Source organism: Ceratotherium simum, chromosome 21 (genome assembly GCF_057802395.1).
Source record: "Ceratotherium simum simum isolate JZ-2026a chromosome 21, ASM5780239v1, whole genome shotgun sequence".
NCBI classification, from domain to species: Eukaryota; Metazoa; Chordata; class Mammalia; order Perissodactyla; family Rhinocerotidae; genus Ceratotherium; species Ceratotherium simum.
Genome location: NC_141920.1, coordinates 10,693,494 through 10,707,160, shown reverse-complemented (window position 1 = coordinate 10,707,160; position 13,667 = coordinate 10,693,494). Strand labels below are relative to the sequence as shown.

The 13,667-nt window shown below is 45.2% G+C and overlaps 1 protein-coding gene across 2 annotated transcripts in view; it reads right to left on the bottom strand.

Moving 5' to 3' along the window:
* The window catches only part of ATP9A (ATPase phospholipid transporting 9A), a 125,617-nt gene that overhangs the window by 70,156 nt on the left and 41,794 nt on the right, over positions 1–13,667 (bottom strand). For both annotated transcript variants that reach the window (XM_087445113.1, XM_014787332.2), the window contains exons 5-7: positions 3,613–3,671; positions 2,228–2,279; positions 432–526 (exon numbers count right to left, since the gene is read on the bottom strand). In XM_087445113.1, coding sequence (XP_087301239.1) covers positions 432–526; positions 2,228–2,279; positions 3,613–3,671 — 206 coding nt within the window. The remainder of the gene's footprint in view (positions 1–431; positions 527–2,227; positions 2,280–3,612; positions 3,672–13,667) is intronic.

Genomic DNA, 13,667 nt, shown 5'->3' with positions numbered 1-13,667 from the left:
GACGGAGAGCCCGGCGCGGCTGGAGCCAGTGGGCAGAGGGGAGAGGGCCAGAAGCTGAGGTCAGGGTCTCAGCAGAGAGACACATTACATGGGGCTTGGGGACAACAGCAAGGGCTGCAGGATCGGTTCTCAGAAGCCTCTGGAGGCCGTGAGCAGAGAGGAATGACGCCCTCTGGCTCACCTTTTAATTTTATGCGAGGTACTTAGTCAAGGTTTCTTAAGATTTTGAGCTTCCCTGGAAAGAGCTCATCCCTGCACGCTGGGTCTGCACTTCACGTGGCCACATTACTGGGAACCAACAAGCCCTCAAGGCTCCACAGAACCCCACCCCACCCGCCCCACCTCACACCTGACACCCCGTGTCCGGCCCCTGAGTTTGAGAGCCCGTATGATAGGAGTCAGTTCGTGCTTCTGCGGGGAAAGCTACTCACGGCGGCAGTGGGGAGCCTCTGCGTGCAGGCCACGGGGAGCCGAAGCTTCCAGTCTGTCTCCCCGTCCAGCTGGTCCGTCCGCAGGAAGCAGGACCCTGGGGAAGGAAGGTGGGCACCGTCTGTTCACCTGTGACTCGAGAATCCTTCCCCTGGCAGCTCTGAGTAGCTGCCGCTCTGGTCTTTATGAAAGTAACCCATCAACGGCCAACCACCAAAAGGGAAAATAAATACCCGATTTCCCACTTCCTCCATAAGCTCTGGGGTCAGAAGATCTGGGTTCAACCTCACTCCACCACCCACTCACAGCGGGAGCCTAGGCTTGTTTCTTGACCTTGCTAAGCCTCAGTGTATCCTGTCTATAAAATGGGGAGAAACACAAACCTCACAAGCTGGCTGTAAGGGTCCCCGTGGGGTGACAGAACACCTGCACAGTGGCTGACACGGGGGAACCAGCATTTGAGTCTATTCTGGGCAGGGGTTACGAGCACCCAGCACCTTATCCGACACCAGACCTCCTGGGTTCAAGTTCAGCTCCACCACTTACTAGCTGTGCCCTTAGGCAGTTACTTATCGTCTCTGAGCCTGGGTTTCCTCGAGTGTAAAAATGGAGATAACGGCACCAACCTCGTGTTGTGAGCACTAACGAGCTGATCCGTGCAAACCACTAAGAACATGGAAAGTACTGCATGAGGGTTTGCTGTTACCATCGCCAGCACATTTCACAGACGCACATTTCCGTCTGACATACGAGTCCGAGCACTGAGCCAGCGACACACCTCACCAGACACAGAAGGCCCTGAATTAAACCGACCCTGCAGTGAAGACTTCTGCCTACTATTAAGGAAGAACACTTCTAACGCTTTTTTTTTTTTTTTTTTTTTTGAAGAAAGGGCAAGTTTTAGAGCCGCTAATCCATAATGCTCCATATTCCCTGACTAGGACACAAGAACCAACGTGAGGACAAAGCTGCAGGTTTTAAAAGAAGACTATTTTAATCTAGTGCCTTCCACACCCTCTCTGACCTATTTTATATATTATTAGCATAAAATTTCATCTGTACTTTTATTCGATTCATAATAAGATAGGTTGCAGCAACCTCAAAGGAATATAAATGCGAGTTTTTCAGAGGTGCCAAGATCTGATTGTGCCTGTTAGGAAGAGCAAAATAGCCTCGCCTCCTCGGAACAGCTTCAGTAAAAAACAAAAAGGAGCTCTGAATCAACTGAGGAGTGGGCAGGAGAAACAACAGCAATGAGGGGGGTCTCGTGAGAGAGGAGAGGGTCATTAAGCTTGACTGGGCTGTCATAATAAATAAACGATGGGCGTGGGCGGGCACGGCCCCGCCACTCATGAGCAATGGGCCGAAAAGGCTACCTACTTCTCTCCCCAGTTTCTCCACTGCCTCCATCCCATCACACATTGCCTGGTCTTTTCTCAGAAGAGAGAGGATGCCTGTTTGCTTCTACATGTCAGACACCCTTCTCGTCCCACCAACTCCCCCAGATGAGCTTAATGCAGCCCAGAGAAGAACGCCACAGCCTCTGTGTGTGACTTCACCAGCCGTGACTCAGCACGGGTCCCCCTAACTATATCTCTATAATGATCAAAATCTATTGACCTGCGAGCACCACGAACATTTTGTCTTTTAAAGACTGCTCTATGAAAAGAGATGTTTTTGATTCGCCTCCATGGCTCCAAAATGATCATCTACTTCTGTTACATTTTCAAATGATTATTTTGCCAAATTACCACTGAAAGGTTAATGGTTATTTTCAAAATTGATCCCAGATGTTTACCGTTTTTTTCCGATGTCCTCAGGAAGATCATATCAGCAGGGACCCGCTGGTTCTGCGTTATGAAAAGAAAGACTGTTACTGTGAATGCCCACACCGTCCCCCACCCCCAGCACCTGGGGAGGGAGGGGAACCACCCAAATCCACAGCCTCTTGTAAGTTTCTGCCTTTGTCAAAGGTAGATTTGGGGATTTATTTTGTTTTGAATCTGAAAAATCTTGCACACTGCTGTTAGGTTACTAATCCCCTATTGAAATCGTATCTCGGAGAGTGAGCTTCTAGTTTTCTGGTGAATGCAACCATCACCTCCCAAAATTCCAGCCAGAGGAGCCAGGGCCAAAAGCCTGCTACCCTCGCTGGCTTTCTTCCAGGCTGTCCGCTGAAACTAAAGACATCATATGCTCCGCTCGTGCTTTCTGCTTCTACCAATTTTCCAGCCTGATGTTTGGCTTCGGGTGGGATTTTAACAAGGAAGTCAGGCAGTAAGAAGAAACAAAAGCCATTCTCCAAAAAAGAGGGGTGCCAACGGCAGCCCTCATGTAATTATGAACAGAAAAGTATGTGATAGCGTAAAGGGGTTTGTGTGGTTCTTCTGAGCTGCCACCCCGGAGAGCTTCCCTTTCCCTCAAATCAACTCTGAGTTCTTGGATTTAATCCTTTTAAAAGAGCACAGTTCACTTCCTACAGAAACAAGTGAAGATACAATCCCTTCCTAATCAAATATTACTCCCAGACTCTGAGGGCCACCCCCAAAATCCAATACCTTCCAAATACACACAGCAAAGAGAGATATGAGCGTGTACCGAAGAATCGAACACAGTATTAATGGTGCTATTTTTAAAAATGCATTTTCTGGCCTTTTCACTGTTCTCATGTTACCCTTAACCCCCGCTCCCCATAAAACGATAGAAAAGCACAATGTTTAAGTCAAAAAATATAAGCTAAAATTGCCGAAAAGGTAAATGACACAAACATTTTTACATGCTTAGCATGTAAAATGCTAGCAAGTAGATTTCTGGGAAAGATTTTATGATAAGTTAAAAAAAAAAAGCAGGGGGGGCTCGCCCCACGGCCTAGTGGTTAAGTTTGGTGCCCCGGGTTCGTGGGTTCAGACCCTGGGCGCGGACCTACTCCACTCATTAGACATGCTGTGGTGGTGACCCACATACAAAATAGAGGAAGACTGGCACAGGTGTTAGCTCAGGGCTAATCTTCCTCAGCAAAAAAAAAAAAGAACCCCAAACAGCTGTAGGACAGAATCCCAAAGAGCACACATTCAACTAGCTCAGCAGACACACAAATGACAGGTTAGGACTCAAGAAGCGGTGGCAAGGACTTCCCACACACAGTCACACAGCGGCCATCACCAGCTGTGAGACCCCACTCACCTTTTCCACAATGATGAGATCGCCAACTTGGATGTTGGAGCTCTTCACCTTCACTGTCCCTGCAAAGAAACGGGTCCAAGATGCATCATGTCTGAACTCATTGCAGGTTCTCACGTCTTTACAGAGTGTCCACCAGCCCGCAGAGTCAATACAGTGCACCCAGAAGGATGTGCCCCCACCCCCACCTACCCGCCCACACCATCATCTCCAGCCTGAGAGAAGGTCTGTCTGTTGCAGAGACGACCCCAGAAACTAACTAACCCCCACTTCTTACAGCACTAGAAGAACTCACACCCCTCAAGTAAGATCTTCCATCTCAAGGGTGCCTTAGAAGCTTTTCTAAATCAGCACCATAAGAGACTCACTCAGCCTCAAAAAATAAATAAATAAATAAATAAACACAGAAATGGGGAATAAAATTAAAGAGTTAGATCCACGGGCAGAAAGTCAACTTTTAATTTTCAACACCACCAAAAAGAAAGAAGCTAACCTAAAACAACTGATTTTTTTTTCAAGTTTGCAATTGCTATAACGATAATGATCAGACTACACCACTCTTGCTGGAGGTTTATCTGGATAAGTAACAGCTAGCATTAAACACCAAATCCGTGCTAAGAGCTGTATAGATAGTGACATGCTGATGGTTTCATCCCCTCCTCACAATAGCCATCAGGAGTAGCTAACATTATCTCCAGTTTTCAGAGGAGGAAAGGAGGCTCTGAGACACTCTGTCTCCCCTCAAAGTCTCACAGTTAGGACAGGGCAGCGCCAGCATTCACCCCCACCTGACTCCAGTGGGTGGAATAAAAAACAGCGAGTTCAGTTCGACCGGAAAAACATTTACTGAGAGCTTTGTGCCGGGAATCCAAAGATGGAAGACCATCCCCTGATCCTAAAAACGCTCACAGTCTCATGCAGGAGCCAATAAACTGGGCTGTAAAGGGCCAAGACAGCAACCAGTTTAGATTCTGCAGGCCAAGAGGCAAGGTTCTCAACTCTCCCCACAACTGTTCCCCCAACAAAGGCTAACGGTCTTTTGTACATTTACATTTTACATTTTAAAATGTAAACTGGGCCATACAAAAAAAAAAAAAAGTGGTGGGCTGAATTGGCCCACTGGCTGTAGACACAAACCCCTGTGCTGGTGAGAAAGACAGCCAGACAGATGCCGTTAGTGCAAACCGGCGTGTGGAAAGATGGAAGCGAGTCCTGTGTGCTCCGGGAGCAGAAGGGGGGGAAATCTGCCCCTTTGAGGAGGACCTAGAACAGGGCCCAGCACACAGAAGGCACTTAATTATTCATCCAACAACCAAGCACCATTTACTGAACGCCTGCTGTATGCCAGGTATTCTAAGGGTGGGGATGCATGGAACTCACATTCTAGTGGAAAGGAGGGAATAAACAAATAAGGAGTGAATGGGGTGGGGTATGCGGAGGTGTCAACAAATGTTTTACGGGAGAGTTGAGGCCAGAACTAACCAGATGAAGGATACTGGTTACCAGTAACAGATAAAAGGAAGGCACGAGATATGAGACAGCGGTGCCCGTGAGTAGTACACTCGTGTGTGGCACGGCCTGGACCTCCTTTAGCAAGACGGGAAGCATCACATGGAAGGCAGGGAACAGAAAGAGATGGAGGAGGAAGGGCTGGTCGGGGCCAGATGGTCCAGCACCCTGTGAGCAAGCCCGGAGGGGAGGTGGGTCTTGATTCTGGTGATGGGTCAAATTTTCCCATAAGCAGCAACACCATAAAATCTTTATGTTTCTGGTGTCTCATAATAAGCCCATTTAACCCACAAACGTTCAGCCAAGAGAGAGAAAAGAAATGATAATGACTCCCAATCCTCCTCAGTAAAGTATATGCCCTCTCAGAGCAAGGATGAAACGGGAATCACAGATCTGCTGACCCCTCCGCACCCCCATTCACCCAACAAATACCCAACATCCAGTGACCCGGACTCCTAGCTTTAGCTTCTTCGGTTTTAAAAAGAACCTAGAGACACCGATGAAATAATCTGAGTGTACACCTCTAGATTTTTACAGTTTTTCACAATATTTTACACTTTTCACACAATTTAATGCCATGTGTTTTTAGCAGTTTACCACCATTGAGATTTTTCAAAGCATTCCAATTATTTCTATTGAAACAACCCTAATCGTTTCCATAGGGTTTGATTTTAACCCATTTTTGTATTTAATTTTGTCACGATAATGGGAGGTAGAATTGACGCCGAAAGGGAAGCACGTGAATGGCGTCCAAAAAGCAAGCAGCAAATGCTGACCAGCTGGACCAACCCTCGGAGGCTCTGAGGGCTTCCAGACGCTCCTAGATGGCGTATCTCACCCTACGAAGTGGGCACTGAACAGTGCCACATGTTCACAACACAGTGCTAAATTCACTCCAGTGGCCGGAGCCCTGCCGTGCTCGAGGGACCCGCAGCCTCGAGCGTTCGTGAAGTCACTATATGTACAGGGGAACGGAGAACGTTCACTCGTCCAGGGTCAGGTCATGAGAAACGGGTGAAGGGAGGGTCCGGTGTGCAGCATTCTTTTCCCGCCTGAACAATTCTTCTTGTCCACGAGGGGGCGACAGGAAAAACACGCCCAGACACGCTGTTCTTTCTGGGGAGCTTCTGGAAGCATTCCTCGAAGGAAGGCCGTAAATTCAACATGGCCCTCTGCGCCAACGAGCTTTGCCTTCCCCTGAGATTGGCCCAACTCGCCCAAACGTAAATTTACACGTTGTCTTTGGTTTTATGACTAAAATTTATGCTGGTGGCCTGACCTAAACTATCATGCCTGTGTTCCCACCTTCAAGACTTAGTTACAAGTTTTCTCTTGGCATCTAACTCAAAGAAGAGCATGTGTTTCACTTCTTATTAACTAATAATTGCACACACATACGTGTGGATGTGAGTGGGGCAGACGACAAAATCAGGAGGATTCTACTGAAAGGGTCGACAGTGACTCTTTCTGGGCACGTGGGGGATTTGTCCCTTTCTCTGGCATACTCACTTTCTAAATTCTTCACAGTGATTTTTTATAGTAAGCATGAGGTGCTCTTCTAATATTAAAAAATGATAATACATTAAATTAGCTCCAACTTTGAAGTGACCAGGCCCAGATTTTTCCCTTCCACAGCGGAGTCCTGATTTACGATCGGTTCATTTGAACTCTGCCTCCCCCTGTCCATCTGCTCCACCTCAACAAAAAACCCTTTAATCCGCTGTGTTTGCAGAGCAGTTTCTGACTAAGCCCAGCAGGCCGATCCCTCACACCAGCACTCCTACTGTATCTGTCTGTCTGGCAGCCGGCAGCCTCGACGCCATCTGAGGAAGGCAGGGGCCACACCGCCACGAGCTCACTGTATTGCTTAGCCACGGCTCCCTCACCAGCATTTTAGTATTCTGGAGGAGTGGATCTCGACGTTGCGGCTTCAGCCCAGGGAGACCCTCAGACTCTCCCATTCTGTTGGGTTAACACACGGTCCTGACTCTAAATCTGGACTCCCCGACCATGTTGCCATTTTCTAGAGATCAAAAATGTGCATTTCGGGCCTGCAGGTGGCACACATTGTTTAGCGTGTGTGTGTGTGTGTGTGTGTGTGTGTGTGGGTTCTGAATGAGAAAACAGAAATGAAACCAGAAGAATGAAAAGGAGAAAAAGCGGCAGGAAGAAAAGAGAAGGGAGATCAGATCTCGCTATTTATAGTCCAACACTTACTGGGGTTCTTCCACCAGCCAGGCACCTTGACTGGCCGTCGACCTTCGAATCAAGTGCCCCAATTGAAGGAGCCCACAGTCGGTAGGGAAGGCACAGCTTGAGGGGGGGTTGGGGGGGAGAAAGGGACCCGACAGAAGCGAACAGCGGAGCATTCGGTGGCTGGGATTAATTCACAGAATGGAAAAACTCTTAAAATTGTGCAGAGGGCCCAAAACACATGATTTCTAACCTTCCAGTAACCCGTTCTGAGTTTTCTACAAATGTTCTTGCAAAAAAAGGAAAAACAAGATACAGACGCACTCTGGCAGAGCTCCCCAGAAATATGAGAAACTAAGAAATAGGAGAAATCGAGACTAGCACACTTACAGTGATTATTACCTATCTCAAAAGAGACGAGGAACTCTCCCTACGGTCTCTTATCCGACTGGAAGAAAATTCTCTCCCAACACCACTGAGAAGTTAGCAGACCTACTTCCCAAGCACTCCTGTTTTCATTTTTTTCTCTCATCCACCCCAGAGATTCCTAAAACAGAAGTAAAGCCGACCCCACGGGCGTGCGACCTGTGTATTCACAGAGACCCCCATCACCTCCCTTGGGTGAATGACCTACCGCTGTCACCTTAAAATTCTTCCTAATTTTTTAACATGGGGGCCACATTTTCATTTTGCACTGGGTCCCACAAATGACGTAGCTGGTCCTGAATGGATGTCAAAACACCCAGGAACATCTCCTTTACAAAGTGCACTGGAAAACCTGGCCCTGTTCTACAAACCAAAGCCACGCAACTCTCAACTTTTCCCCCCACACTTCTTTTCTCTTCTGGATCCTGTAACACCCCATCTCCAACTTCTGGGCTCTGGAGTTTTTAAACGCATTTGCAGAAACTCGACAGAAGTTGGGTAAGAGATTTTTACAAAGGTTAAGTGGAAAATTCTCTGCCGGCCACATCTTAAATCATTAAATGCTTTCTATAAAATAAATTTATCCCTTTCAGCTTTCGCCACTTCACCCAAGTCACCTCTGGGCCAGAGTTTATCAGGGGGAACAAACTTCCAATTACTGAAGCTGTTTATTTCTGTAGAGATGGACCCCTGCCTTTCATAAGCAAATCTATTGAGCCCAAACCAGGCTTTTCATGGATGACAGCTTCAGAATAAGAGCAGTTTGTCTACATCGCAAGGAGAAACCAGATGTTTCCCTTAAGCAGAAACAAGCAAATGACAATTCAGTCAAACTGCAGAACAGCCTGCAAAAAAAAAAAAAAAAAAAAAAAAAATTTTTTTTCCAAATAAATTCTGCGGCACCAGTATGTGTGGGCCTATTTTTTGACCCCAAACACCTCCAGCTATACTTCTATTACTCTCCATTGTGGATGCAGGACATTGATTGCTTTTGCGGCTCTCGAACAGCAACCTCCATGCACTAACCCTGGTTAATGTATTACTCTTTAACTCACACTCTAATCTGACTGTGACAGTGATGAGTTGTAAATTCTGCAGCATGTGTACATTTCCTGGGCTTCACATTAAAACGCCTCTGCAGACCCAGCAGAGTTCATAGGTTTAAAGTTGAAATTTTCATATTCCAAGAGAGTCCTCTGCATTCCCCAAAGCCTAAGAAAAGACTTACTTGAAAACAGGCAAAGGGTTGAAAAGCATTATTATAAATTCCACGGCCACTTCCTGGGGCTTTTGTTTAAAATAGTGGGAACTTAAAAAAGAAAGGCTGCAGTTTAAATGTAACAAGTTTATATCCAGCAGAGGCTTTTAAAATAAATATATAAATGGTCCTCCCTGCTTCTGGTGCCCAATAATGATGAAATCCACGAACACCCCAGCAGGGGGGAAATACCTTTGGGGAAAGACGATAGTGTAATTTGCATGTGAGATTTTTTTTTCAGGTTTTTTTTTTTAATTAAACAATAGACCAGTTCACCAACGATTTGTAATAAAGTGAAAGGAGTACTTTAAAAGAAAAAAGAACCCTATAGGTCTGAAATAACAACTTTGCATCTGTCAGAGAACGTATGAGAAAGTGTTCAGCAAGATCTGTTTTAAATAAGACTCACAAAAGCTGATGCTCTGAATCCCAACGAGGGAAACTTGGGAGGGGGAATTCTTTGCCCACTGAACTGTGTTTGAGATCCTCAGCAAAGCGTGTTTGCAGTACTTCTGCTGCAGTAATATCAAAAAGGCCATCACGGTAATTCTCTTCACCAAAAAGAATTATAAAGCGTATCTTAGTGCTCTCCCCTGTCTGAACAGACTTTATACTTTGAAAACATAAATGGTACTTGTGTTTAGGAATGTAGAGTTTCAATGTAGTTAACTACTAGCTAAAGAACTCTCCATTAACGAACACATCTTCCCTACACTGTCCTACCTTCTCCCGATGAACTCCAAGGGAATACAGCTCTTAAAAAGAAAAACATGTATGTCCTCAGACCTCAAAATTTGGTCACATTAATTGCAATCTTAAATAATGGTCCAAAGCGGATTTCGAATTAAATTGGAAAAAAATATATCACTCTCTAATAAGGTGAGATCCTTGAGGTTGTTCTGTAACTGGAGAAGGATGAACAGAGCAGCATGGTGGAACTATCTGGAAAGAACGGGGGAAGGGGAAAGAGATCAGTTCGGTTTTTTACACCACACATGTCCTTAAAAAGCTGAAGAAAGGAGGGACTCTCTCCATCTTGCACAGACCCTTGGCGTATGACTTACGGTTCACGGTGTGCCCAGCTGTGCCCAGCAGGAAAGAAGCATCCGCAATTGCGTTCATTATGCTTCTGTTTACACTCTCTTTTGAGGCTAATTATCCGCTTGCTTCATTTAGCCCTTGATCACAAGCTAGTCTGGGAAAACACTCCTGGTATGAAGACCCGTGGAATTCATCTTGTGAAAATGCAAATCCAATTGCCCTCAGCACCTGCGATAATCCAGGCAGACCCCGCTCCAGAATTAAACCTGCGGTTCAGCGAAGGCAAGTATAAAGAGAAATAATTCATTTACTGATTCTTCTTTCCTGACCTAACGCAAATCTTTCAAGTCACAAAACCTAAGTTTTGCTGGGTCTGCTGCTACTTCAAGATCCTCTCTTCTTGGGGTTTTGTATTTCTAGTGCCACCGAATGCTATTAATTTGGGAAGACAGCTCTATAAAATTAAAGCCATAAAACTCACAAAGGTCTAAGAACCTCTCTTAAGTCTCCGATTATGTTTAAAGGGGAATTTCAAGTAGGGAGAAAGGGGGATGCTTATTTATCCAAAAGCATTATCCTTACATGGCTTCCAACAGTTTATTGACCTTAGAATGAGGAGGCTGGATTGAAAGGTTTCTTTGGACTCAGAAATGTGTTTTGAAATGACTTAAATTTTGTACGCGTGAAATTTACACAACGTTACAAACCAATGTGACCTCAATAAAATAATTTTAAAAATAAAAAAATTAAAAGTAAATAAAACGACAAATCTTAAAAGTCCTCCTGCAGCACGTGTGTTAAGGCTGACCATGACTAATCGTTGACATGTTCTATGCGAAAGTGCTTAGGCTCAGATCTTGACACAGTAGGTGCCTAGACTTACAGGCTACGGTTTTACATTCAGACAAGCCTGGGTTCAAGTCAAAGCCCTACCCCTTACCTTGCTACATCATCTGAGACACGGTACTCTCCCAGTTCCTCAGACCTAGACCAGACCTGCCCAGTACCTGGCTGGCTTATGGTAGGTCATCTTTCTGCATTTTTTTCCTCCTTTCCAATTTGGACAGCATTTTTCAAACCACTCCAAGGCTCCCTCTTCCCCCGTGGCACGCCTCGTATACCGATTCCTGAATCCACTTTCCCAGAGTCTCAGGTCCTCACTGGCCTGCATGGTCTTTCCTTCTGTTTTCCCAGGAGGGTGAGGCTCAGGCACCATGGCCTGCCTGGGAAGCACAAGATGGAGCCAGAGCCTGGGGTTCTGTACTCCGTACTCCTGGCATCTATGACCCGTGGCCTTGGGAGAACTCCTTACCAGGGCCACTTCACGGGCATGTGATCTAGGTGCTGGCAGAGGGCCCAGCACTCAGAGGGGTCCCTCTGCCTGGTTTAACGTTCTGCTGTCACCATCGTGAAAATCTTAATCTTTGAACAAGGGCCCCACATACTCATTTGCACTGGGGCCCACAAATCATGCAGCCAGTCTTCCTCTCTTCCATCTATGACTCAGGATGAAGGTCATCTCTTCTGGAAGACATCATTAGCTCCTCTCTGATGGGCTCCCGTAACCTCCCATAACCCCTGCTCATACCTCCCTTTATTCACCCATCAACACTTACTGAACCCCTGCTGCAATCCATCAGCGCTGCCTTCCTTGAGCACGCAGCAAATCCCAGGCACAGTGCTAATCCTCCCCATGCACGAGTCACATTTACAGCAACTCCCGTAAGGTAGGTACTATTATTGTCCCCAATTTACTGACAGGTTAGGGGATCTGCCCCCACAGCAGGAAGGACCTGGGAGCAGGGCTCCTGAATCCAGGCAGAGCAGAAGCTCCGACCCAGGAATGCAGTGGGGACATTCCTTATCAGGGCCACCACACTCACGCCACCGAAGTATAATTATTACTTAGCTTTTTTAAATTACCTACTTGCATGCCTGGAGACCTCACTGGACTATGAATTCCCTGAAGCCCAGCCCCTCATGTTTCTCTCTTTAATACAGAAATTCATTATAGACTTGAACATGATGGAGTCTTCAATATTCTTAAAAGAATGACTAAAAAGGTCATTTCCATGTATACGGCTTATTAAAATACTTAAAATCCTTATTAAACCAGGACAATTACATTAAAAATTCATCCAACTGGTGTGTTTAGATACACTTTGAATGAAATAAAATCATCTAAAATGTTGGAAGCAGCTATCAAAAAAACTCCCAACGGTGAGTTCCTTATTATCAGGGCTTTTAGTTCAGTTGCTTAAAATCAAATTCTTTTTTCTCGAAGTTTGACATTTTTTCACTTAACACAATGCCTCTAAAACTTTGGCAATGTCCCAACAAGAATCTGTGCCACTGACATTCTTAAAACTATATTAATTCCTGCCAAGAATGCATGCTGGGAATCTAACTTGAAGACATCAAACACAAATTGAGGGATGAGTTACTAAGTAACTGGCCTGAAACTGGCCTGTCCTTTTCAAAAATGTGAATGTCAAGACAAAGGAAACCGAGGAGTGAGGCCAAGTTACAGGAGAGGAGCAGAAAGGACAATGAAAAGGAACTGACAGACCTGGATTGGTTCCTGGACCAGGAAAAAAAATGCCATTCAAGGACGTTTTAGGAATGGCAAATGGTGAATTCTGAGTCAAGACTGTAGATTAGATTAAAAGTAATGCCTCGATGTCAAATTTCCTGATTTTGATAATTGTACTGTATCATGTAAGAGAAATGTCCAACTAGGAATGAAACACTGAAGAATTAGGGGTAAAATGGAATGATGTGTGCAACGTAATTCTCTAATGGTTCAGAGAGAATACTAAAAAGCAAATGTGGCAAAACGTTAACAACTGAGGAATCTGGATGGAAGGCTTCTCCGTATGATTTTTGTTAATTTTTTTGCTAGTTAGAAATTATTACCCCCCCCCCAAATTTTTTAACTATATTAGTGCAAGTACTGCTATTATTAGTCAGGAAATGATGCAGAATGTAGGTAAATTACATGACCTATAATCTAGTGATCAAGGACTTGATATTTTAGTTTCTAAACATTTTTGAACTCCAAAAAATAGTGTTGAAAAGTACATTTTAAGAGGTCATATGATAAAAAAGAAAACAGTCCTGTATGGATATACATACATATATTTGTTTCATTTTGCCTTGAACTTACTAAAATGAAGATCTTGGTGAAAAGCCTCACTCAAGCAAATGTTATTAAGTAATTAAATAGTAAGGTCAAAAAATGCTTCTCTCTCTGCTTCTCTGAAATCCTCCCATTTGGGCTTCCTCCTCTGGCCCTTCCCCCCAAAGTGTATCAAATAACTAAACTCACCTCGATCACTTTCCAAGCTGACAGTTTCTTCAGAGCCTTTTTTGGGGCTTTCAAAACACATCTTGGAGCTGGGGCCTGGGTGGACATTCAGTCCTCTGCTCTGTTTTCCCTACCGTTGCATTGCCATGACAATGGAAACCACGGGCCCCAAAAGGAGACCAACAAAGGAAGACAAGTTTTTAATGCTAGAGCCATCTGCCAATTCTCCTTGGGATCTTTTCAAGAACGGAGGAAAGTTAAGGCAGAAGCTGAGAAGGGGTCTGCAGGGGAGGGCAGAAAAATCACTCACGGGAAAAGCAATTG